This window comes from Podarcis melisellensis (genome assembly GCF_964234715.1).
Source record: "Podarcis melisellensis genome assembly, chromosome: 4".
Lineage (NCBI taxonomy): Eukaryota > Metazoa > Chordata > Lepidosauria > Squamata > Lacertidae > Podarcis > Podarcis melisellensis.
This window is the reverse complement of record NC_138531.1, coordinates 70,869,746-70,894,001: the sequence shown is the minus strand read 5'-3', so window position 1 is coordinate 70,894,001 and position 24,256 is coordinate 70,869,746. Positions and strand designations below refer to the sequence as shown.

The following is a 24,256-nucleotide window of genomic DNA, read 5'->3' as shown; positions in this document are numbered from 1 at the left end:
CGAATAATGGTTCTAGACTGGCTCATTTTTACTACCTCCTAAACATTTAACTGCTTTTGTAATATGTTGAGATATAATTTGAAGTTGCAATGGCACTAAAATTGCAGTTGTCCTTACAATATGGGATTTAGAGTTACAGTAATAATTTTCCACCATGAAATATAAATAACTGGGGAACAGTGAGGAATTCAATTTTAATAATTAGGGAAATAAATGCTATTGACCTAAGGCTAATAATTAACTCTTTTGAACAGTTTTATACTTTCAATATAATCATGAAGGTTTTGTATCTACTTTCTTCCTTGCACCCTACAGTATGATAATTTAGCTGATCACTGAATGAATCAACTGTTGCGTAGAACACAATGAGTAGGTTCAATGGGGGAAAAAACCTACAGAAGTAGTTAAGAAACATTTAACTCACATTTGATGCTGCCTTACAAATTCTGCAAACTGCCGATCTTTGGCATAGAGTTCCAGGATCCTAATTCTGTCTTGAATTTCCTGGAACGTTAGAAAATAATATATTACACAATTGTCCTATATAAAACACAACAGTTCCAAATGAAGGTGTTCTGTATAGTACAATACAGAGCAGCATAATGTACAAATTTTATATTTTCAGTACTTTTGACTACGCTTTCATCAAATTAGTCTTCCATATTTAGCACTGAAATTGCACACTGATGTGCTATTAGCAAGTCATTCTGATGCGATAAGAGGTCACATCAAAACAAGTAAAGTTACCCACCTCCTTAGTTAGCTCACTGTGTTCATAAATGTGCCTGATTTCTTCACTGCTGTACTCAGTGGATGTCTCATTGCTTGTTGAACTATAGGAAGTAAGTTGTGGATATCTCCGATAATAGTGGCTGTGTCCAGTAGCGTCACTTTCATACATTGGGTTGTATTTCACTGCATTTTCAATAGATGAAAGGCTGTCTCCTTGCCTGTAAAGAAAGTAAAAAGAATTTATGTCAAACACAGGAATCCCCTCTTTGCAAAATATTTCCCAAAGCTTAACTGACAATCTCTGACATTCCAGGGAATAAGCTAGACGTTAACCAATGTTCATGCTGCAAAGTGGAGCAACACCTCAAACAGGTAACTGACAGTTGTGCTCTTCCAGAAGCTGTGTTCAACTCTTATTGGGGATGCTTGTCTAACATGAATAGAGCTTCCATGTCTGAACCACCTGAGGGGGTTGACTTTAAAGGTAAAGGGACCCCTGACCATTAGGTCCAGTCGTGGCCGACTCTGGGGTTGCGGCGCTCATCTCGCTTTACTGGCTGAGGGAGCTGGCATACAACTTCCGGGTCATGTGGCCAGCATGACTAAGCCGCTTCTGGCGAACCGGAGCAGTGCACGGAAATACCGTTTACCTTCCTGCCAGAGTGGTACCTATTTATCTACTTGCATTTTGACATGCTTTCGAACTGCTAGGTTGGCATGAGCTGGGACCGAGCAATGGGAGCTCACCCTGTCATGGGGATTCGAACCGCCGACCTTCTGATCGGCAAGTCCTAGGCTCTGTGGTTTAACCCACAGCACCACTCACGTCCCTGGGGTTGACTTAAGATCTTTTCAATAGGCTAGCACTTTGCAGCAGTCACAATGTATGTGCCCATTCCTCTTCAGGCACCTATGCTTCCCTCCCATGACCAGGTTGATATTGTCTATTGCTACTCCCAGCTCCCACTTATCAAGCTCAGGTTACCCACTAGGATTTTTTTGGCATTTAGTCCTAACAAGAAGCAAACTGAAAGTCAATTCAAAAAAGAACTGAATTTAAGATTGGGAAAATGAGATACTGAGAGAAACCAAAAAGCAACAGATGTGTTCATCTCGGGTATTTGTCTGTTATCTGGCTCCCCTTCAATGCTAATGGAGTCTCCAAGATTAAATAACCTACAAGTTATAGTTACCCTAACGAGTCTTCAATTTCGCTCTTTGTGTACTGATCACGAAGAGTCCTAGCCAGGAAGAAAATAACAGCAGATGCTACGAGAAGGAAGCCAGCTACCGAAGCAATTGCGATACCCACGACTAATGGCTCCGAGACGTACTCTTCGCAGTGCTCTCCTCTGTACCACCAGTTCTCACCCACACGGCATCTGTGATCCACCCATGTCAAAAGGGAAGTGATAAAGAAAATAGTTATTCTACTGTCAACATGAAATGACTGAAGCTCGTATCTTCACCCATCTAAGATAGCAGCTGAGTGAAAGGCTAAAATATTCTGCAATGGGTCAGTCAATTGAATAATGTGAGAAGAAGCTGAGCAGGGGGGAAATCTGTATAGCTGCACCGCTTCCTGATCTTGGGAGGGTCATCCTTCAGGGAAGTATTCTGGATTTCTTTTGTTTTGAAACCAGATTCAATGTTAAAACTGGATTATCACATTAATAGGCCTATGCCTCTGATCTTCTGCATTTGAAATGTTGTACAAATGTTCACTTACCTGCATATTGCCCCTTGCCCTGGGATTATATCACATTTGCCATCATTTTGACAGAAGTCAGGCTGTAGATCACAAATGCTATTACAAGGCAATCCTTCAATGCTTAGATAGCCAGGATAACAGACACATTCCGCCTCTCCACTCCACTGGTTCACAAGGCATTCAGAGAACTCATTGCATGCCTGGAACTTGCAAGGATCAGCTTGATCTCCTGGAGGCACCAGCAAAAAGAGAACTTTTACTGCAGTGGCACCAGCATTTTGGGAAACTATTCCTATTGAATTCAGACAGACACCTGGAGTTTGTATATTTCTTCCCCTCCTGAAAACATTTTTGTTTCACCAAGCATTTTTAGAGAATTAATTTGATTCAATGGCAGTCATTTGTTTGGCACAGGAATCACGACACTCACTGCCTCCATCTCCCCAGGGTTCAAATACCGTTTATCTCAACTCATCCAGTTCACTATTGTGCCCAGACAATGATCCAGATCTTGCACTGCCCCTTCTGGCATCAATATTATGGAGAAATAGAGATATGGAGAAATGGACATGTGTGTTTTGTTGGATGAGACCAAAGGCCTTCTGTTATCACAGTAGCCAACCAGATTAGCAGGACAGGATTGCAACAGCACTCTCCCCACTTGTGATTCCTAGCAGTGGAGGCACAGCTTATTCACTATGGCTAGCAGCCATGGGTAGTTATATCCTCCATGAATTTGTCTAATCCTTTTTCAAAAGCCATTTAAGTTGGTGGCCATTACTGCATCTTGCAAGAGCAAATTCCATGGTTTAACTATGTGCTTTGTGAAGAAGTGCTGTATTTTGTCTATCTCAAATCTTCCAACATTATGTTCAACTGGCCATGAGTAGTAGTAGTTCACTGGGAGAGACAATCACAGTTTTCCCCATAGATGGCTCATTTTTGCTTACACCAGCGGAGAGGAGGAGGGGGAAGATAGAGGGGAGGCTCCACAGTGCAAACACAACACTGGAAACAGCCAAGTGCTCCTACTACTAAATTTGTACCATGCTGACCTGCCACCACCTTGCCCTCTATCCCCCCAATAAACAGCAACTCATCTGCCTTGAAGCAAACATAGCAGCTCTGCCCCCCCACCTAGTCAGCTGCTTCCAGCCACAAGAAAAACCTATCCCTATTTACTCTCTTCACACCAAGTATAATTGTACATGGGTGGCACTGTAGTCTAAACCACAGAGCCTAGGGCTTGCCGATCAGAAGGTCAGTGGTTTGAATCTCCGTGATGGGGTTAGCTCCTGTTGCTGCCAACCTAGTAGTTCAAAAGCACGTCAAAGTGCAAGTAGATAAATAGGTACCACTCCGTCGGGAAGGTAAACAGCGTTTCCATGCGCTGCTCTGATTCGCCAGAAGTGGCTTAGTCATGCTGGCCACATGACCTGGAAGCTGTACACCGGCTCCCTCAGCCAATAAAGCAAGATGAGTGCCGCAAACCCAGAGTCGTTCACGACTGGACTTAACGGTCAGGGATCCCTTTACCATTACCTTCTTTGTGTGTGTGTGTAGCCTTCAAAATGATTCTGCGTGTTTTAGCTTGTGAAATTAACTGACTTGTCACTTCAGTGAGAATAAGGCTTTACTCCTAACCAAGCAGCAAATACTCCTTCCTTATCATACCTGATTCCACATCGAGGGAGTACTTGTCGATAGCCAGGTTCATGGTCTGGTAGGCAGTGTTGCAAAAGTCTTCGAGAATCATGTATACAGCATTAGTAACATTGCGAGGCACAGGTCTTGCAAACTTCATTCGGCTGTTCACCACAATGCTACCATTTCTGAAGTTCAGAATTTCCAAATTCTGGAAGCCTGTTAGATTGGACTGTAGATAAGGAACCAGCTACAAAACAGGAGATATAATATAACAAGATTAAATCTATTTTTCTCTGTGTCTATCTATATGTCTGCACTTGTATGCACATAAACCTAGTTGTTTAATTTAGCTGGGTTTAATTCTGAGTAAACAGGCATAAGATATGTGATGTTAATTCTGTTGAACTCATTTGAACCTGAAGTTTGAATTTTCCCGTGTATGCCTTAATGTTTAGTTAGCATGCAAGCGGGATGAAGCTTGCATACTTTGCCATTAGTATGGGCAGGAATAAGTATTCTTAACAATTTCATTTGATATTTTGTTTTGCCACATAGGTGTAGTCTAAAAGAGGAAATAATAAATCTGAATAGAAGTATCTGAATGTGAACTATCACAGCAGATCAAGGTGCATTTTAGTCACTATAGTAAACAAAAATCTAATGTGATGTCACTGGCTTGTAATCATTTGTGCAAAAGGTGTTTCGAACCACCCTGTGCCTCTGGGTTCTGCTCACATGCTAAATGCACCGTGGCAAAAAACTCAGTTCAAGACTATATCTTACCAGCTCTAAGAATCTCTGTTCCAGGGCTTTATATTCAGGGGAATTTTTATTAAACAAGTCCTCTGAAAACATCATGTTGGTAACTCGAAGACTAAAGAATACCACTAATGCGCGTGCAGGGACAGTAACATTGCTGAGGTTTTCATGAGTTGCCCCAGCTACACTGGCCATCTCTGTGGAATGGGCACTTGTAGAAAGCTCCACGTGACTTTCAGTCATATGTCTTCCTTGGTCCTGTTCTGTAACTTCCAGATCTTTTGCGATCAAATCTTTTTCCAATTCTGCAAGGATAACTGTGGATTGAACTACAGTTGGCTGTGTGGTGGGCTTGTCAGAGAGGGCATGGACAGAATACTCTGTAAGAGTCAGAGTTGAGGAAGAGCTTACTTCACTGTCAAAACTGCTAGGAGGAGTATGAGTGATTAGGATTGTACCAAACTCTCCAGTGAAGTCACTGGGGCCAGTTGTCATGTCTTTTAAATAAGGTACCAAGGTTGAAATTTCAAAATCAGTTGATGCTATTGAACTTGTGACTTCAGCTGCAGGCCGATGGGTAAAACTTTCAGCAGAAGGAGTAACAACAGGCTTCAGAGCAATTGATCCAGAGGCCTCTTGAGCCGTTGTGTCAGGGATCTGCTGTTCTACTATAAAATTATCCAACACTGGGCTTTCCCCAGAAGGTTTTGCTGTTAAAATTATTTCTGGTTTATCTAGCGCACTCCATGGAGAGAAGCTATCAGATGGTGTTATTGTAATGGTTATAGGTGGATAGTCTGTTGGTGACAGCTCAGTTATGATTTGGTCTTGAATTCCAGTTATTTCAGAAATGATTTCACGATCCTCACTGGAATCTTCCAGTTGTGTTATGCTGTAGGTCTCAGTCAATGTTGCCATAACACTTTCTACTGTAGGGCCTTCTATTTCAAGAGATGACAGAGATACAACTTCATCTGGGAGGTCTTTAGATGTGTAGTCCTTTAAGGAAGGCAATATATAATCTGTTTCCTTGTAGTCATATACACCCGATCCCTCTGTCTCCAATGTAGGTCTATACCAAGGCCATATGCTTGTTTGTGGTTCTTGTCCTGAACCAGAAGCATAGTCATCTACGTGGTCTTCTATATATACAGTGGGTTGCAGAGTTTCCTTTTCTAAAATTGTTGGTAATGGTTCTTTAGTGCTAGGCTCTATGGCTGATACAGAGGCCACTGGTGATAGAGGAGCAAGAGGAGTCACAGAATCACTTGTGGGTGGGATGTCACTTGGCACAATGTGAGGGGCAGGACTTGAAGGCAAAAGGAGCTCTTCCAACTCTTTAGAATCCTCAAGCCCTACAAATAAACATATGCAAAGTTAAGTAGTTCTTATAAATTTAGCTTATTGGATTTTATTTACTCAAATTCTCTCCCCCACCCCACCCGGCAGATTATTATTATATTCTTTCTCCAGTAAATGCCATCATCTCCTCAGGTTACAATGACTCTTGCTTACACAGGGAGGGGGCCCTAGACAGGAAGTAACTCCCCAAGCTTTCTAAGATCAGACATGTAACTCTGCTGCTACCAAGCAAGACAAAATAACATACCATCTTCTAATGAAGACAAATCAGAAATGCTTTCTAAGTCCACAAGTGAGTCAATCTCTAATGCTGTTGGCGTGACAGGATGCAATTTCTGCTTTTCATCCACAAAGAGCAGATCGTCTGGGGGAATGGTGATATCAGATTTTGAGAGGAAAGTATCTTTTGGTGTTGAACTGAAGTTGCCCAGAAATCCATCTGGTCTTAACCAGATTTCATTGCCATTGAACTGCTCGATATCAAAGATGAAACCTGGCTTGGTAAAATCAAGTGGCAAGATGTTGCTTACAGTTGACTCATCCGCAGAGGGCCATTCAGATACCACAACACGATCCTAAAATTCAGATCCATAATGGTTATAAGCCATTATGATTGCCCATATTACCTTACAAATCACAGTGCATAAACCCCAAGGCTTACTCCCACATTCCACCACATGAATAAGCTACACACCAAGACCATAAGTGACCTATGAAGTTTACCACACAATAATTTCAAAATTACTGATCAGAAGTTGTATCTAGCACTAGTCTTACTCAGAGTAGACTCATTGAAATTAATGGACACAACTAACTTATATCCATTAACAACAATGGGCATGTAGCCACCATCTATAAATTTGTATTGTCCCATCTGGAGAACCAGGTGTGGCGAGTGGGGATTCTCTGTACCACTTTGCAGGGAACTGATTAGCTGCACACTATGTCTAATTACCATTCTGCTCATTTATATTCATCCATCTTTATGTAGCCATTAGTTGAATACCATTGAGCATTGCTGACGCAGTACTAGAAGGAGAAAGTGCTAGATTCTCTGGCCATCAAGCTTAGAGATGTGAGCAGAATATACTTCTGATCGGAGCGGAGGAAGGTGGCAGTGGGGACAAGACGCCCCGGGTGTCATCACTGAGGGGGGTGACATTCAATGTGCCGCCCGTGACTCCCAAGCCCAGCCCGAGCCGTCAGGGGAAAGGGGGGAGCTGCGCCGCTTTGCCGGTGGCCTTCCCCCCTTCGTTTTGACAGCTCGAGGGAGGTGTGTCATTGCCCCCTGCTCCTGGACTGCTTCCTGGGGGGGGAGCCTCCCCTGAGCTGTCAAAAGGGAGAGGGAAGGAATGAAGGCTGCTGGCAAAGCGGCGTAGCTCCATCACACACACACACCGCCCAGGAAGCAGCCTGCCATGGGCAGCTCACTCCACCCCCCATGGGCGGCTCACTCCACCCCATGGGTGTCTTGCCCCTGGGATGCTCACCCTGGCACCCCCCTGGCCCTGGCCCTGGGTGCACAGCATGTGTGCCACTCCGAGTGCTGGAGCAGCTAGCTCCACCTCTGCTTCTGATCTGCATGTAGTTCAACCAATCTCCTGTTTTCAACAACCTGTGCTGTCTTAGTGGCAGAGATGTTACACAGTAATCAGAAAAAGCTCCAACAGCTCTTTTTTGTAAAGTGCTCTCCAGAAGCAACCACAGTGTGCAGAGAAGTTACAGGAAGCTGCTTAATCCCTACCCACAATTGCTCCAGCTCAAATTGCTCATTTTCCGTGATTAGAAAAAGTGTATAGATGCATGTTTACCTTCAATCATGCACCCGGAGCTCTGTGGGGTGGGAAAGCAGCTGGGGAATTCAGAGAATAAAATAGCCAGTGGGGAAAAGGTTCAGCACCTACACACACTCCTCTACTCAGAACTTCCCAATCATATCACTGCTCTTCATTGAAAAAGCTGTGGGGCTTCACTGTAGAAGACAGAAGATGATCTCTCCTAATGCCTGACTCCCACCCTTCTCCCAATCTTCATTGGCTGTCATATGAGTAACTAACATTTTAAAGGAATGTGAGCAAAACCATGAAAAGATAGTACTATGTAACCTAGAGAAATGTACACAAGTAGCAAAATAAACACAAAGACTGGGAGCAATTACTTTTCAATAGAAACATTTGGAGCATTTGCATATGTCTGCCAGGAATTACACTTCATCACTTACTTAAATTCAGAGAGATGTTCCTGTGGCATCTAATATTATTCAAGAATTCTCAGAATGGTACACTACATTAAGAAATGCAATATGATGCTGGCAAGTTTGGATTTTTATGCACAAGCTATTTGAAGAATCTACAAAATACGATAGAAATACCACACTGCAAAAACAAATTATTTTCCAAAGCTTTCTGCCAGCAAGACAGCATATTCTAATATTGTACCTGTTTCATGGATATATCCAAAATAATTTAAATGACTAAGAAAGGACTAAACCCTGTATGAAGTACTTATTGTTACATGAAGGATTTGAGAATGTTTTTATTCCCCCCTCCCAAAGAAAATATTTGAGTTTTACCTTATTGTACTTGAATTATTCAGTTAACTTCATAAGTGGCTAAAGGGCAAAGAACTGCTAGAACAAAAATGGCTTAGTGCGAATGGCTGAGCCTCTTGGCTTTCTGAAGAGAGAGATTGTGCCTCCTTTGACCCTCCCTGGTTATTTTGCTGCTGCACCACACTGAGCTTAGCCATAGTTTGGTCCAGCATATCAACCAAATTCCCGCTCATGCTTTAACTGTTTACAGACGAACCACGAGTTGTAATCAAGGTTCGTCCCATGGTACTTTATGTCATGTGGTTTTTACAGGAGAGTTAAACCATGAGCTCAGGTTTAAACTAACTGCTAGGCCAAACTACAGATTAGCTCAGCACAGGCTGCAGCAAAGTGACTGGGGAAGAGCAAAGGGGATGTGGTCTCCTCTTCGGCAGCCAGCACGCTTGTATGTTTGCACGAAGCCAAGGTTTGGCTTAGCATGATGTTTGAACCAGGCCAATACAAGAAAACAAACTTACATCATCAATGGGCCTAGCAGTCATTCGAGTCGGGTCTTCTGTTACAGAAGAGAACACTTCCTTTACTGTGAAGACAAGAAACAAGGAAGACAGTAATGTATCTTAAATAGAGTTCTGAATTGCTTGTGATCTTAAGTGCACTGATTTCATTTCCTATCTCACTGAAGAAACACGCATGCTTCTAAGCAAGTAGGAGTTCGGAGAATGGCAAATGTGCACAACTCAGCTTGCTCTCCGGGGCAAGTGCACGACTAAACTCTACTCTACTTGAAGAGTACTCTATGTACATTTTGTACTCTCTAAATTGATAATCACACAAAATAGTTACAGAATTTGATTCCCCAGTTTTACTTTTCTTGAGATTGTGGTCTCCTCTGGCAAAGGTTTAGGTTATTTTCAGAACAAAGGTTCTGAATATTTCCTAAGACTTAATGTGTAGTACTTTCTCAATAAGGTGTATTAAACACACCCACCCACCCCTGCTCAGTCCAGAAATGCTAGAGTAATGCCCATGTTGTGGCTGGAGCAAACAGAATAGATACATCCACTGGCATGAAGAGACTGAGGAAAGCAGCCACAAGATGCAAATTAGCTTATTTCCCAGGATCCACTGTGGTTTCAAATTATACTAGAACACATTTGGTTCATTTGCAACCTGCACTATAATGAGTTGCCTAAAAGCCAAACTAGAAGTGATGTTAAATGTGTATTTGCATCTAAAGTGTGTTTCTATGAGTGTGTCAACTGAGGGATCCATCAACTGAGAGGACTGATTAATTATCAGGAAACCTGGAAATGGAAAGAAACATCTAATGTCATATACAGATTGGTTCTAAGGGCAGTGGCTGCAGAGAAAAGCAACACATGTTAGGCTTCTCTGCAGTGCTGTAGAAGATTCTTTGATGAATCATTTTGCTAGCATCCTGAATTCATTTCCCTTGCTCAGTTTTTTACTCTGTAGCCCACTTCTCAGCCACCCATCCTCATAATCTATGGACTGAATATAATGGGGACGTGGGCAAGGACTACTTGGCCATAAATTCAAATACACGAGGCTTGATCTAGAGAGACAAAATAGTGGCTTTGGTTTAAGAGCTTGAAGAGGAAACCCATAACAAGTCACAATCTATTAAATTCCTGGGGGCAGACGTTGCACATTTTTAAAGTGGACAGAAATGACATTTCTTATTTAATACACACCATTAATGAGCTGGAGAGAGTCGGGGTCCAAGTTCAAGGAGGCATTCTCAAGTAAAGCATTCTTATGAAGGATTTCAGCAATATAATTCCTGAAGTCACTGACTGTGTAAACAACGGTGGGATTATCTTCCATCTCTAGAAAGGCGTTGTCTTCCACTTTGTTGGACTGGAGGTTAATCAGGTCCCAGGTGGCATTGCTGATGGCTTCCCCATCAAAAACCACAGTGTACAGAACCTCCACGCCACTAAATGTTTAAGAAAGGAGCTGTTAGAGAGAAGGATGAATGGTACTACTGTTCTATTCTTTCAAAGATTCCATACCCAAGTCACAAATTATATTCCATTCTGATCTGTCTCTCCAAATCTGATAATGGCTAAATACTTGGGAACTGAACTTTCACAGGCTAAGTGGATTTATTCACATGAACAAACATAAAGAACCTGGAAATGCATTGATCTCAACAGCTTTCAAACAATATCCGGCTGCTATAGTTTGGCTCCATCTTTTCACTGGGAAGGGATGCTACTGCATATAAGGAAGGAAATTAATTAGCTATCACACAAGTAAGCATTTGAAGGTTTTGTGTACCTTTCATCCTGAGAAGATCTAAAAGTGAGGGGAGAAGGGAAGGCAAGAAGTTAAAATTAAGTTTTCCCCCCATATGTAAGCATTACCATTCAGTGCACCTCTCTAGCCCCTGATAAGCTAAAGAACACATATCTGAAAATATTTATTCATGGTTCATCATTATTCTACTTCCATACTGCAGGAAACATGAATTAAAATACACCTCAGTTCATTTTTATCAGTTTATATGAAGTCAGAATTATGCCCTTGCCCACAGTATGTTGTGGTATACATAACATTTTGAATTTAGACTGCGTACAGTACACTCAGTGCAGCCCTGAAACTCGCAGTGTGGTGTTTGGATATCTCCCAAACTAACAAGCTGATTGTGGAGAAGGCACAACATCATACAAATGTGAATTATTATTACTATATTCCCCCCTTCACCAGAAGATTCCAGGCCACATCACAGCAGTGTAAAATAAAACATTAAAAACAGTTTACAACCACAACCAGTCCTAAAAACAATGTAACATAGTATCAAAGGCCAGAGCAATTGATCATGAGAATGATTCGTTCTGCTGTAGACAGAATTATGTCATCCACTAACATTGTTATAATTTTTAAACGGAGGAGAAGAAGAGTTTGGATTTGATATCCTGCTTTATCACTACCCGAAGGAGTCTCAAAGCGGCTAACATTCTCCTTTCCCTTCCTCCCCCACAACAAACACTCTGTGAGGTGAGCAAGGCTGAGAGACTTCAGAGAAGTGTGACTGGCCCAAGGTCACCCAGCAGTTGCTTGTGGAGAGTAGAGACTCGAACCCGGTTCATCAGATTACGAGACTACCGCTCCTAACCACTACACCACACTGGCTCTCAAGAGAGAAATAAAGCAATGGACTTGTATGATTTAAAGCACATGACTTTCCTCAAATAATTCTAGGAACTATTGGTTGTTAAAGGTATAGTATAGCTCTGAGAGGGGTAAGCTACTGTTCCCAGAATTCTTTGTGGGAAGCCATGTGCTTTAAACACACGTGTGCATGCAGCCTATCGTTGGTCCACTTAAGTGGATTTAGGTCCACATAATGCTGTGCTCGGTAGTGGTCAGTGGAGGATTGTGTAAATAATTAGAATTACTGTATGAAATCTGTACCAGTCTGAGGAAAGGCAACATTTCCCTCGTATAAAAATTGTGGGTTTTTTTAAATGACATAAATGGGGCGTCACTTTTCTACACATTGGAAAATGTAACATATGAAGACACCCTCAGTCTATCAAAGGAAACCAAACTAACGCACAACACAAAACAAATGAGTAAGTCAGCAGTGGCAGCATAAATGTGAAGTTTTGTACCAGCAACTTTGGCAACATTAATAGAAGAAAAATGTTTTTATATTACAGGATATCATACCTGAACTCAGTTACATGGATATTCTTGTATCCAGGCAGCCCTTCATATGCATTTTGAATCTATTTGAAAGACAAGAGACAAAGATTATAGATCCTTTCCACTGCCCAAACCCTTTGTTGTTCCATCAAAATATTCACTTATTGCTCATTGTAGTGCAGGTTCTGGAGGCCAAGACTCTAGGAATAGTTGCATGAAAGATATAGCATTTTCCCTTTTGCAGTGTGTTCTCCTTTATGTGAGGGCTAAAGTATACATCTGCCCCCTTTTTTCTTTTCTTTTTAAAGCAGCAAATGACTATAACCTCTGCAATAAAGGATAATGTATAAACTATGTGAAGGGATATCAAGCTATCAGCTGGTCTTCAATATGCTAAAATACTAGGATGTATTCAATGTAGTGCAACCAAACAATTCCCCCTCTCCTCCACCCATGAGCCCCTCAAATATGTTCCAGGGACTCCCCAACTCTCCATAGCAGATTTAGAGGGGGGACAGGATGTGCATGGGGGTGCACAGGGGGAAGAGAGGGGGAAATTCCCTTGCACTAATCCTTGTGCTAGTGCAGAAATGCAGTTTAATACTACCCAATGCTATTTATTCCCTATGTACATAGTGTTATAAGTTTGCTGAGGGCGGGTAGGCTGATTCCCTTCTAATTGCTGAATCCAACAAGAATTCAATTGTTGCAGTAGCCAGGCAAGTTCCTTGGTAATAGCCTAAGTATGGGTCATCAAAGTAACAAAGGAAGTGTCTCTGTGCCAGAGAATAAATGGGTGGGGCCTGCTCTGTCAAGTGTCAGTTGGAAAGCCAAAAGGCAAAGCTGAGGTGTGTGAGCTAGGAGCAGGAAGCAGGCTGGGCAGCTGAGAGGCAGAGCCAATACCTGATTCCTGCTGAGATCCAAGGTCATGGCTATGGGAGAAGCAAAACCTTCTTGGGGTGTTAATGCTGTGAGACCCTCCATCGTAGGCTTGGGTTGTATATATGTGCAAATAAACCATATCTCATAAGACACCACATTCTGAGGAAACCGAACCCTGGAAATCCATTGATTTGAGAGGTGTGCAACAATATAATACAGTTTAGAAAAAAGACAGGTTTACTTAAATAGAATATAGGTTATGCACAGCTATGAATCCTAAAAGCAAAGTCCACACCTCGAAGAACAAGGAAAAGGCTGCTTCATGTGCATTCCCAATAAAGCAGAAAAGCAATTTGACCCTTCGTCTCAACAGAATAATTCCTTTCCATTTTTTAAAAAATCTGCTTTTGAAACACACTTTGCCCAGAATCAAAACCATCCAAGTGCTGCAAAATAGGAAGGGTGCCTTTGTCCAAGCACAGAAAGAACTAGGCAAAGGATGAAAGGGCCATTCAGATGCCAAGTGGCCTTTGTCCGATCAGACATTTCTTTCGTTTATAGTATGGCACCGTTACTTGGCCACGTATGTAGGAAAATTAAGACGTCTCTCCTAATCTGGCCATGTATAACAGTTGCAGTGGTTCTCTTTGGCTGTGGGATAGAATTTATCTATTCCCCATATGATACAGTATCTGTCAGAAGATGAGTCCCAGTATATTGAATTCAAAAGGGTTTGCCAAGGCATGATCCAGGTGAGTTGGGGGGGTACTGTAATTGTTACTGTTATTTCACAGATCTCACAATAACAGCTGGACCAAGGTTGTTAGAGAGGCAGTGGTGATCAAAAGCACTATTGGCAATTTAAGGCAGGTCCAAGCTAAAGAGACATTTGGAAGCTGGTCAGTTGTGCATGTGAGCGCCTTAAAATGATCCCGTCACCCAGACCAACTTGCTTTTATAAGGAGGGAAAGATCAAAACCGATCATTCATGTTGCTTATAATATAAACAGATGTTAGGTTATGAGAAAGGGCAACAATTGTGAGACGAGGAAGGTTTGGTTACAGTAATAATATGAGGTCACAAAGAACACACCTGCATCTGTGAGCTCAGATCCTGTGAGAGCAGGGGAAGTCAGGAAGATTTCCAGAGGGTTTGTTTTCCTCCAGTGCCAACCTCTCTCAGCAAGGATGCCAGATGCAGAGAAAAACAAGTCTCAGCTCACAGAACTTCCTTCACCAGAAGGTAGAAGGAAGGGATGAGAGACCTTTCTGTGGTTGGTGTGTGGATGGGTGTGACAGAGAAGGAGTGGGACAAAGCTCAGGGGCAGAGCATCTCTTGTAGGCACAAGGTCTCGGGTTAAATCCCCAGGATTTCCAGGAAGAGACACTTGTAGAAAGTACTGAGCAAGATGCACCAATGGTCTCACTCAGTATAAGGCAGCTTTCTATGTTACTAAAGGTTTCAGTACTGAAGAGCTGCAAGGATTAGTCTGCTCCTGGTGCATGTCACATTCCTAAGTCCTCTTTCCACTCTATTTCCTCACGAATACAAAAATTTGTAAACAAGTACATACATACATATTTACATATATCAGTGCATGCATTTCTAAATGTATTTCATTGTAATATATACTACATTTAGTACTTTTCTGAGTTTAAAATTATACCGCAAAATTTTTGAGAGGTGTAGTCTGTAGTGTATTTATATTTCAGTCCATATATTGGGCTATGTACACACTATGCCCGTGGTTCCCAACGTGGGGCACATGCCCCACAGGGGGGCAATTTGATTTTTAAGGAGGGCAATTTGAGAATGAGTTATTAACAGTTAATGGCCTTTTAGGCTTCCTCCACGTGAATAGGACTTTAATTTCTGAATAATAAAAATTATATGTCAGGGGGGGCAGGCATTAGGATTTTAGAGATGCTTAGGTGGGGCATGGCGAAAAAAAGGTTGGGAACCACTGCACTAAACCATTAAAGCACATTGAAAGCACATTTCCCTTCTCAAAGAATTCTGGGCATATATAGCATATCAAAAAAGTACAAGTAATGCAATTACTTCAGAAATAAACTGCAGCGAGAGTTGCTGGGATTCTTCAGTAAAGGGGTCGCTCAGCTCAGTGGTGTATTTCTCCTCAGGAAGAAGAATGCTGAACTCAACCATCTGTTCATGAGCTGGGGTCACCAGTTTCTCATCTCTCTTTATCTCATTATTGATCTGATGAAAAAGAAATTAATTTTACTTAGCGAATTGTGGTTAGAAACCATCCTTTCACCAGTACAGGTTAAACACCAACTTAAATTAGTACAAAGGGGGCTATTCCTCCATTATACATGCAAAGGGTTCCTCACGCGATTACTGGGCAGCAAGGCTGAATTGCTGGCTCCGCCTTCAAGGCTGGGTGGCTTCCACCAGCTCCAGCCCCAACTTGCCATGTTAAGCTTTTCACCTGCATACAGTTACACCTATGTGCATAGATCTCTATGCAAGTAGGCTTCACAAGGAGCTGAACCCCTGGAAAACCGGGATTCAAGTTCCTGGGGAAGCCTACTTACATAGGCAGTCCTTCAACAGAGGTCCCCACCTATTCCAGTGATGTTAGTGGAGAGAAAGTAATGTGATCTTGAGGGTGGAGCCAGCAGGGCAGTAATTAAGTGAGGACCCTTTCACATAGGAAGGCTCTATTGGGCCACTTGTTTCTGGTGCAATGCTTTTCAAATTTATACCTCTTAGGCATAGGAATGTGGTTGAAGATAAGACTCAATTTCCACTGCACCTCAACTAGAAACAAAACAATAGTTTCTTAAAAAGAGTCAAAGGTGCTATGGAAGTGTCATAGTTTCCTATAATGTACTTATTTATTTCATTCAGCTGCCATTGCTAGTCAACCACTTCTTATAAGGTTTTGAAACAATGCACTAAATCAAGGGAGGTAGGTGGGGTAAGGGGAGAAGAAAGAAAAGGTATTTGCATCTCTTATTTGTCTTGTAGGCATAAGGACCAATCAATTTGGATGACTTTTGTCTCCCTTCTAGACTTTTAAGCCTATGAAATGCTATCAAACACTGAATAGAAATAGAATTCTTTCTAAATAAAGTACTGGATTTTCAAAAGTGTCAGCCTTCAAGGATTTGGAAGTAAAAACATATGTTACACGTCATCTTGGTTACACTTCTGTCATCATCATTGTGATCCCACCTTTCCCTCTCCTCAACAGAGACTCAAGGTTACAAGCTAAAATAGAAACAGCTTAGAAACATATAAAAATCAACCACCCCTACACACACACACACACGTACGTAATGATCACATATGATAATTACAATAAAATCACCACAACACCAACCCTTGCCTTAAAAGCAGTCAGTTCCCCAAAGCCTGTTGGAACAAGGAAGTCTTCACCTGCCACAACAAGGAGCCTGTCTTACTCCTCTAGGTAGGGAGGAAGTTCTAAATTATGGGAGCAGCCACCAAGAAGGCCCTCTCCCAGGTCCCTACCAAGTGTGCCTGTGAGGGTGGTGGGATAGAGAGAACAACCTCCCCGAAGGTCTCAGAGCCCAGGCAGGTTTGTATGAGGCAGTGCAGTCTTTCAGATAGCCTAGACCTAAGCCGTATAGGGCTCCATAGGTCATAACCAGGACTTTGAATTGTGCTTGGAAACAGACTGATAGCCATTGGAGCAGTTGTAACAGGGGAGTCATATGCTCACTGTAATTTCTAGAGCAGGCTTCCTCAACCTCGGCCCTCCAGATGTTTTGAGACTACAATTCCCATCATCCCTTACCAATATTCCTGCTAGCTAGGGATCATGGGAGTTGTAGGCCAAAAATACCTGGTTGTTGAGGAAGCCTGTTCTAGAGAGTGCCTTAAACATGAAAGACATTTTTACTAAGAAGCATTTTTATTGGTTGGAGTTATTTACTTATTTGTTTTGTTATTTCAGTTTGTGTGCTGTTCTTCCACATAAACCGCTTGACAAATCTAGAAAGGAAAAGTGAATGAAAAGTGAATACAGTTTCTTATCCCCCAAACCAGTCTAACAAGGAGCTCATTACACATACTTCTGTGTCTTCAATTTTGTCAGTGGTACTCTCTGAAGGACTCTCAACTGAGACCACATCAGGTGGTGGAACATTGGCAGCTGCATCTAAGGTGGAAAACATGCAATATATACCCTTAGTCAATTAATTCATTGCTAGACGGTATAAACAAAGTTGAAAAAAATGAAATCTGCCAACCTTGGGGGGGGGGGGAATGTTTTGAAATGTTCGCAAAATTTAAAAATGGTGGTCACTGTGATTCAGTAAAGCTACATCAGACATTTTGTGTTATTTTTATGGTTTGCTTCATGACAATGTGGCAGGAATAACACTGACTTGAACCTGAGCCACAACAACACAAATACTGACTTGCCCTACTGCAGCTTAATCACAGCTTTCTGGACACACACAAATATGCCCCTTCTAATTTCAGATATGGCTAGAGCAGCTCAGTGTCAACCTCCATGTACCCACAAGACACCAAAGAAAGGAAAGACCCTGCAATCCTATGAATAAAGATGTCCATCACTAATTGAAAGCCTCAAGTCTTCTTACTCATTTACTGCAAAAATTAACATATGAATAAAGGAGAACAGACCTCTCAATGTGGTAGCATCCCCAGTCGGAGAAGGCGTTGGCAGCCCAAAACTGAGAACCAAAGACAACAAAAGGATTAAGTGTAAAAATGGGATTAAAGTTTACTTTCAAAAATAATCTTGCCCTTAGCATGTGTAAGCCTCAGGGACCTTTTAACAAGCTGAGGAGAATTGCTGAATAAAATCCTCATAAAACTTTGCTGGTTTATGTTGTGTGGGGGGGTATATGTGCATCACTGGTAGGTTGTATTCAGTGGACCCCATAAAACACGAGAGATGGGTGCAGATAAAATATGAGGAGTGCAGAGTTTGGCGATCTCCCACAATGTTTCTGGTACTTTTCCAGCCCCAAAACTGAGTGTGAAAGAGGCAGTGGCCTCTCACTATCCTAGTGTAATAATATCTCACCAGCCACCATTCGATGGTGAGGTGTACTTTGCAACTTGTTCTTGACATAATGATGATGATGATGCATTGGTGATGGATTTATTTAGCTTGAATTGATTTTGTGATGCTTCCCCAATGCTACCCACATGATTACTGCCCAGATGGGCTATCGTACAACATAAACAGGTCAAAAATGAACCAGAACATCTATGTTATGAAAAGTTATGGGATTTCAGCAGGGAGTTACAGGATATGAACTGACTGGAAGGAAATGAAGCAATGTGACTGTCCCAAAACTTTTGTAGGTGCAAACTTTATTGAAAGCAAGACTGCACATGACCACTCTGGCAGCATCTGAATAGGGAATAACAACCAGACGTCTGGAGGGGCCCATAGTTCTTTGAATTAATCATAAGGAAAAATTCACTAGCAACAGAAACCCAGTTAAGATTCTCACATTTGGACTATAAATCCCACCTCTTTGTAAGATGGGGTACAGTCCTTTTCCCACGCTGAACACCACACGTACAGAATAACACGATGCATTTTGTCCATGCAATAAATATGCTTGATAGAGATGGTTGCCACAATATTTCCCTCTAGCAACAGGAATTGACCATATTGTCTCCTGACATCTTTAAGTCTACGTTACAGTTCTGCATATATATTGTCATAGCCAATCCCACTTAGTGCAAATGATGGTTAGATTTGCCAACATGTAAGCCAACTCCAAGAATAAATTTATGGAATGTCATGTATAGTCATCATGTAATTTTGGACTTGGAGAAAACTGTTTGAATTTAGATATCCAGTACTAAAATCACTCCCCATAAATGTTTATCTGGCACCTTCTTCCAGCAATACATTGCACAACTCCAAGAACACAGGAAGCTGTGTCGTATTATTTGTCCATCTAGTCCAATACTCTCTGACTGCCAGTGACTCTCTAACATCTCAGGCAAATGTCATTCCTGCTGCCTGATTATCTTTTAACTGGAGATTTCAGGAACTGAACATGAGATTTTATACAACATATTCTCTACCATTGAGCTGTGATCCTTCCCTCTTTAAGGGAACTTTTCTGTTGTTGAATTCCTAATAGAAATAGGACCTATTTCCATATTATTAGATTAAATCTAAATAGCCATAACTTAAGCACATTTATTTCGTGAGTTTTTAAAATAGCATAAGAATATAATAGTTGTTGGGCCATTTCTTAATGGCAGCCCCGTACTGTAATTCTTTTTTCTTTGTCAGCAATAAATTAAGCAAATATTCAACCAATTCCTAGAAGGAGAATTAAGAAATATGGCAAACTAATCCAGTCTTGTTTGTCGTTTATCCAGATTGGATGCTAAAGAACAGCTTTGCGGCAAGATGCACAAATTTAGGACATGTTGATACATGAGACAGTATGATACAGCATATGGGAACACCAAGATAGGTTAAGTGAGATGTGCTTTCTCCAAATAAAGCAACACCTTTCACATTTTACCGTGGGGAGAGATGAGTGGTTTTTTACTTCATACATTATAAAGGAATGCAAAGGGGAAATACAAGGGATCAGTACTTTCTCTGTGTCTCCTAAAACCAGCCAAGGCACTGCTGATTGAGGTGTGATTTTGAATGGTGTTGTTCTTGTCTAAATCAAACACTATCTTCATCTCTGCACCACACTATATGTGGTTCAAGCAGAACCAGAACAGGCTAAAAGACAAGAAGACACAGCTATTACAAAGTTCACAGGCTGTCATGTTGCTGCTGTTTATACATTAGCTTTGATTATTATATCATTAGAAAACCTAATCATTTATTCTAGCGACCTATTTTCTATTTAAAGAATAGTTTTGATCAAATTACAGCTTTCTCTCTATTAGCAATTTCATTATTAGTTATATAGATGAATGTTGGATAGGAAAAGATTATGACAGCAATTGTAGACTCATTAATAGTTTGGAAAAGCTTTTTCTAGAAGAAATGGTAAAATACCCTCTAAATACAGGAGCTTTAATTTCCCATATAATCATGCTTACACCTACTAAATAATAAAGTATAATTTCCAGTGTGACAGAGTAGGGCCAGCCATTAAGCAGAAAGAGATAGACCAGTTCAGAGTTTGGAGAACCACTAAAAGGCAGCAAATTATCACTTGTTATATTTTTACTACCATGGAAGCCATTTGGATTTTTAAATCTAGATAGAAATTTTGAACTAATTTCACCATGCCTCTGACCCAAGAGTATTCTTCATATTTTTGGACATCTTTTTCTTTCTTCCACATGATTATAGCCTTTTGGTTTAAAAAAATAATGCACACCACCACTTTCTCAGAGAGAAAAACCACAATTCACCACTAGCTAAATCTTGTCTTTAAATGATAGTATTAGAAGCTGTGTATGGTTCTTGAAAGAATGATAATAGCTACATTGTAAGGAACTTTTTCGATGCAGCGTTCAAGCTGGAAGAGCTTGATAGTAGACTTAGTTAGGATGTCATTGCATAAGTAGTAACCCTTTTTGAGGGAGGTTCATTTGCACAAATGATTAATTTGTGGTTCAGTTGCACAAAATGAACCACTACAGTGTGCATTCTCTCCTGCCATTTGTTTCCTGCTTTCCCAAAGTTTCAAATTTATGGAGGTTTTAGAGTATCCCCAGCTTGCTAAGACCCCTAGATGCACGAGCTGGATCCATGATGCAGAGAGGGAAGACAAAAAAGGTGAATACTGTGCAGAGAGGGGAGAAGGGAAACAGCTACCCTGCCAAGGAAGTAGGTTCGCCCAGTCAGCCATCTTTCGTTGGCAGAGGGAGTGAGACTCTCTCACTAGGGAAGCCTAAAATTATTCTCTTGGTCCTGAGTGAGGCCTCCTCGTGAGTAGTGGCCTGCTTGTGACTGAAGTAATAAAGACAGGGAATTGACAGGACAAGCACATATAAAATAAAAAGGAAGGGGAAAGCATAGAAGGAACACCCTCCATGTCGCCTCATGGCCAGAGAGGGAACCAGGAATCTCAGAGAAGAAACTGAGTGATGATAACTTCCCTGCTACTGAAGCAAATGGGGCCTAAGCCTTTGTGATGGGACGATGAGCTGCTTGTGCGTAAAATGCAAGTCCCTCAGAGTTTGATCAGGCTTTCAAACCTCTGCCTGTGATGGAGCCCCTCCAGCATGGCTGCGTCAATCACTAGTAGAATCCGAAAGTGGCTGCTTTCGGAAACGTTTCCAACATAAAAGCTCCTTAACGGAAACACGTCGTCTGGCCTCTCGGCGTGACAGTTTCCGTCGAGGTGTGGGTGTCCCTATAGGAGGTCCTGAGACCTCCCCACTGGTTTCGCTTGAAGCGTCTCTGAGCCATCCCTCCGACTCATTTTCCCTTGGAGTTCTTGCTCGCCCTCTACTGGTTCCCTCTTCCGCTGCTACTGCTCTCTCACCCTCAGTGAGCCTTTGCGCCTCCGGCGCTTTAGATGTCAGTTCCCTGACATCCACCTCCCCTCCAGGGCCCCCTTCACCCCCTCCCGTCTCCTCTCCTACTGGCGGTGAGGAGGTAAAACCCTTGAAAGAACCTCCCTCATCTTCCGACGTCGCGAACACTTCCTTCCACTTGTTGCTGTTCCTACTCTCTAGGTACTCTTCGTCATCAGAGTCCACTCCCTCTTCCAACTCCGACTCCGCGAACCCTTCCATTTCCTCTTCCTCATCGGTGGTGCCGAAATACTCCCTCCTAAACCTTGCTATCGGCTGAGGTTTCCTCGGGAACCTTTGATGGAACGTTTCTGTTAAAACCTCGTCATTGACTTCCTGCGCACTTACCCAGGTGTTTTCTGACTCCGGTTCCCCTTCCCACGCCACTAAATACTCCACCTGATTTCCCTTCCACCTGGAATCGAGGATTTCCGCTACATGGTTGCGGCGTTCCCTCTCTTCCAAGGCTGGTCCCCTGACGTGCTCCCCTTCACCTCCTCCCCTGTATGGTGACAGTAACGACCTGTGGAACACTGGGTGCAATTTCATGTGATTGGGTAATCGGAGTTTGAAAGCTACCGGGTTGACCTGCTGAATCACCTCAAAGGGTCCCAATCTTCTGGGCCTCAGTTTCTTACAACCCCCTTTGAACGGCAACCCTTGGGTTGACAACCACACTTGATCCCCCACCCTTATGGTTTCACCTTCCCTTCTGTTCTTGTCTGCCTGCTTCTTATATTGTGCCTTAGCCCTTTCTAAGTTGAGCTGGAGCTGCTGATGGATGGCTTCCATCTCTTCTACAAAATGTTCAGCCGCTGGGACGCTCCATCTCTCCCCTCCTTCCCCTGGAAATGCCCTGGGGTGACACCCGTAATTAGCCAAAAAGGGACTCATCCCTGTGGACACATTCTCCGCATTATTGTAGGCAAATTCTGCCAACGCCAACTTTTCGACCCAATCGTTCTCTCTGTCATTGACATAACACCTAAGATATTGTTGAAGAATGCCATTTGCCCTTTCCGCCTGCCCGTTGGTTTCAGGGTGCCGGGCAGTTGAAAAATTGACTTCCACGTGTAACAAGCTCATGAGCTTCCTCCAGAACCTGGAAGTAAATTGTTTGCCTCGATCTGAGATCACCCTCGAGGGAGCCCCGTGCAACCTAAAGATATGTTCCACAAACAACTTCGCCGTTTCTTCCGCTGTGACTGCATGTGAGCATGCTACAAAGTGGCACATCTTAGTTAACAGGTCTACTACTACCATGATGGCTGTTTTCCCCTTGGACCTTGGCAGATCCGTCATAAAATCTATTGATATCGCTTCCCAAGGCCGTTCTGGTGTGGGTAAAGGTTCTAATAACCCTGCCGGCGCCCTTCTTTCCCCTTTGGCTCGCTGACATTGGTCACACCCTCTTACATACTCCCTTACATCTTCCCTCACCTTAGGCCACCAAAATTCCCTGGTAACCAACCACATGGTCTTGTGTTGCCCAAAATGTCCCGCCGTGGGGCTATCATGCAACTGCTTGAGTACTCTCCCCCTCAATTCACCTTCGGGTATATACAGTGCCCCTTTGTAATACAATGCCCCATTTCTTTCCTCAAAACCTCCGGGGCTCTCGCCCTCCCCCCTGAGACCTCTGAGCTTATCCTGGGCATATTCATCATTTTCCGTTTCCTCCACCAGTTCTCGTTGCCCCACCATCGCCGCCCCACACACCCAGCGGTCCTCCGGGATGACATGTCTCTCTTCGATCACCCCCTCCCCTTCCCAATATTCTGGTTTGCGTGAGAGCGCATCCGCCCTGACGTTTTCTGGGCCTGGCACATAACAAATCTCAAAGTTAAATTTGGAGAATTCCTGTGCCCATCTCACTTGTCGTTGGTTGAGCACTCGAGCTGTTCTCCAATACTCTAAATTTTTGTGGTCGGTGCACACTTGCACCTTGTGTTGTGCCCCAATTAATAAATGTCTCCACCTCCGGAATGCTTCGTGAATGGCAAGCAGTTCCCTGTCATACACCGTGTAATTCCTCTCGGACTTATTCAGCTTCCGCGAGAAGAAGGCACACGGTCTCCACTCCGACGCACTCCTCCCCGGTTGAAGAAGGACCGCCCCTACCGCCCGGTCGGATGCATCTGTTTCCACTCTCATGGGTTTTCGTAAATCCACATGCAGAAGTTGTTCTTCCGAGGCGAAAGCCCTTTTCAGTTCTTCAAAGGCTCGATCCGCCTCTGCCGTCCAAACAAATTTCTTCTTGCTGCTGAGACAGTCGGTGATGGGCGCCGTCAAGTGGGCAAAGTTCTTGATGAACTTCCGATAAAAGTTCCCAAATCCCAAGAATCTTTGCACGTCCTTCTTGGTCTTCGGTGTCTTCCATTCCAGTACCGCTTGGACCTTGCCTGGATCCATGGCCAATCCCTTGTCTGACAAGCGGTACCCCAGG

General features: G+C 42.7%; 1 protein-coding gene across 1 annotated transcript in view; it reads right to left on the bottom strand.

Annotated features, from left to right (window-relative positions):
- IMPG2 (interphotoreceptor matrix proteoglycan 2) overlaps positions 1-24,256 on the bottom strand; it is a gene marked incomplete at its 5' end in the record, with an annotated part of 63,993 nt that overhangs the window by 4,709 nt on the left and 35,028 nt on the right. The window contains 14 exons of the mRNA XM_081909127.1: positions 425-504; positions 752-950; positions 1,926-2,114; positions 2,462-2,672; positions 4,118-4,337; positions 4,874-6,204; positions 6,459-6,786; positions 9,281-9,345; positions 10,481-10,725; positions 11,070-11,087; positions 12,465-12,523; positions 15,385-15,543; positions 17,388-17,473; positions 17,965-18,014. Of these exons, the coding sequence (XP_081765253.1) occupies positions 425-504; positions 752-950; positions 1,926-2,114; positions 2,462-2,672; positions 4,118-4,337; positions 4,874-6,204; positions 6,459-6,786; positions 9,281-9,345; positions 10,481-10,725; positions 11,070-11,087; positions 12,465-12,523; positions 15,385-15,543; positions 17,388-17,473; positions 17,965-18,014 (3,240 nt within the window). The remainder of the gene's footprint in view (positions 1-424; positions 505-751; positions 951-1,925; positions 2,115-2,461; positions 2,673-4,117; positions 4,338-4,873; positions 6,205-6,458; positions 6,787-9,280; positions 9,346-10,480; positions 10,726-11,069; positions 11,088-12,464; positions 12,524-15,384; positions 15,544-17,387; positions 17,474-17,964; positions 18,015-24,256) is intronic.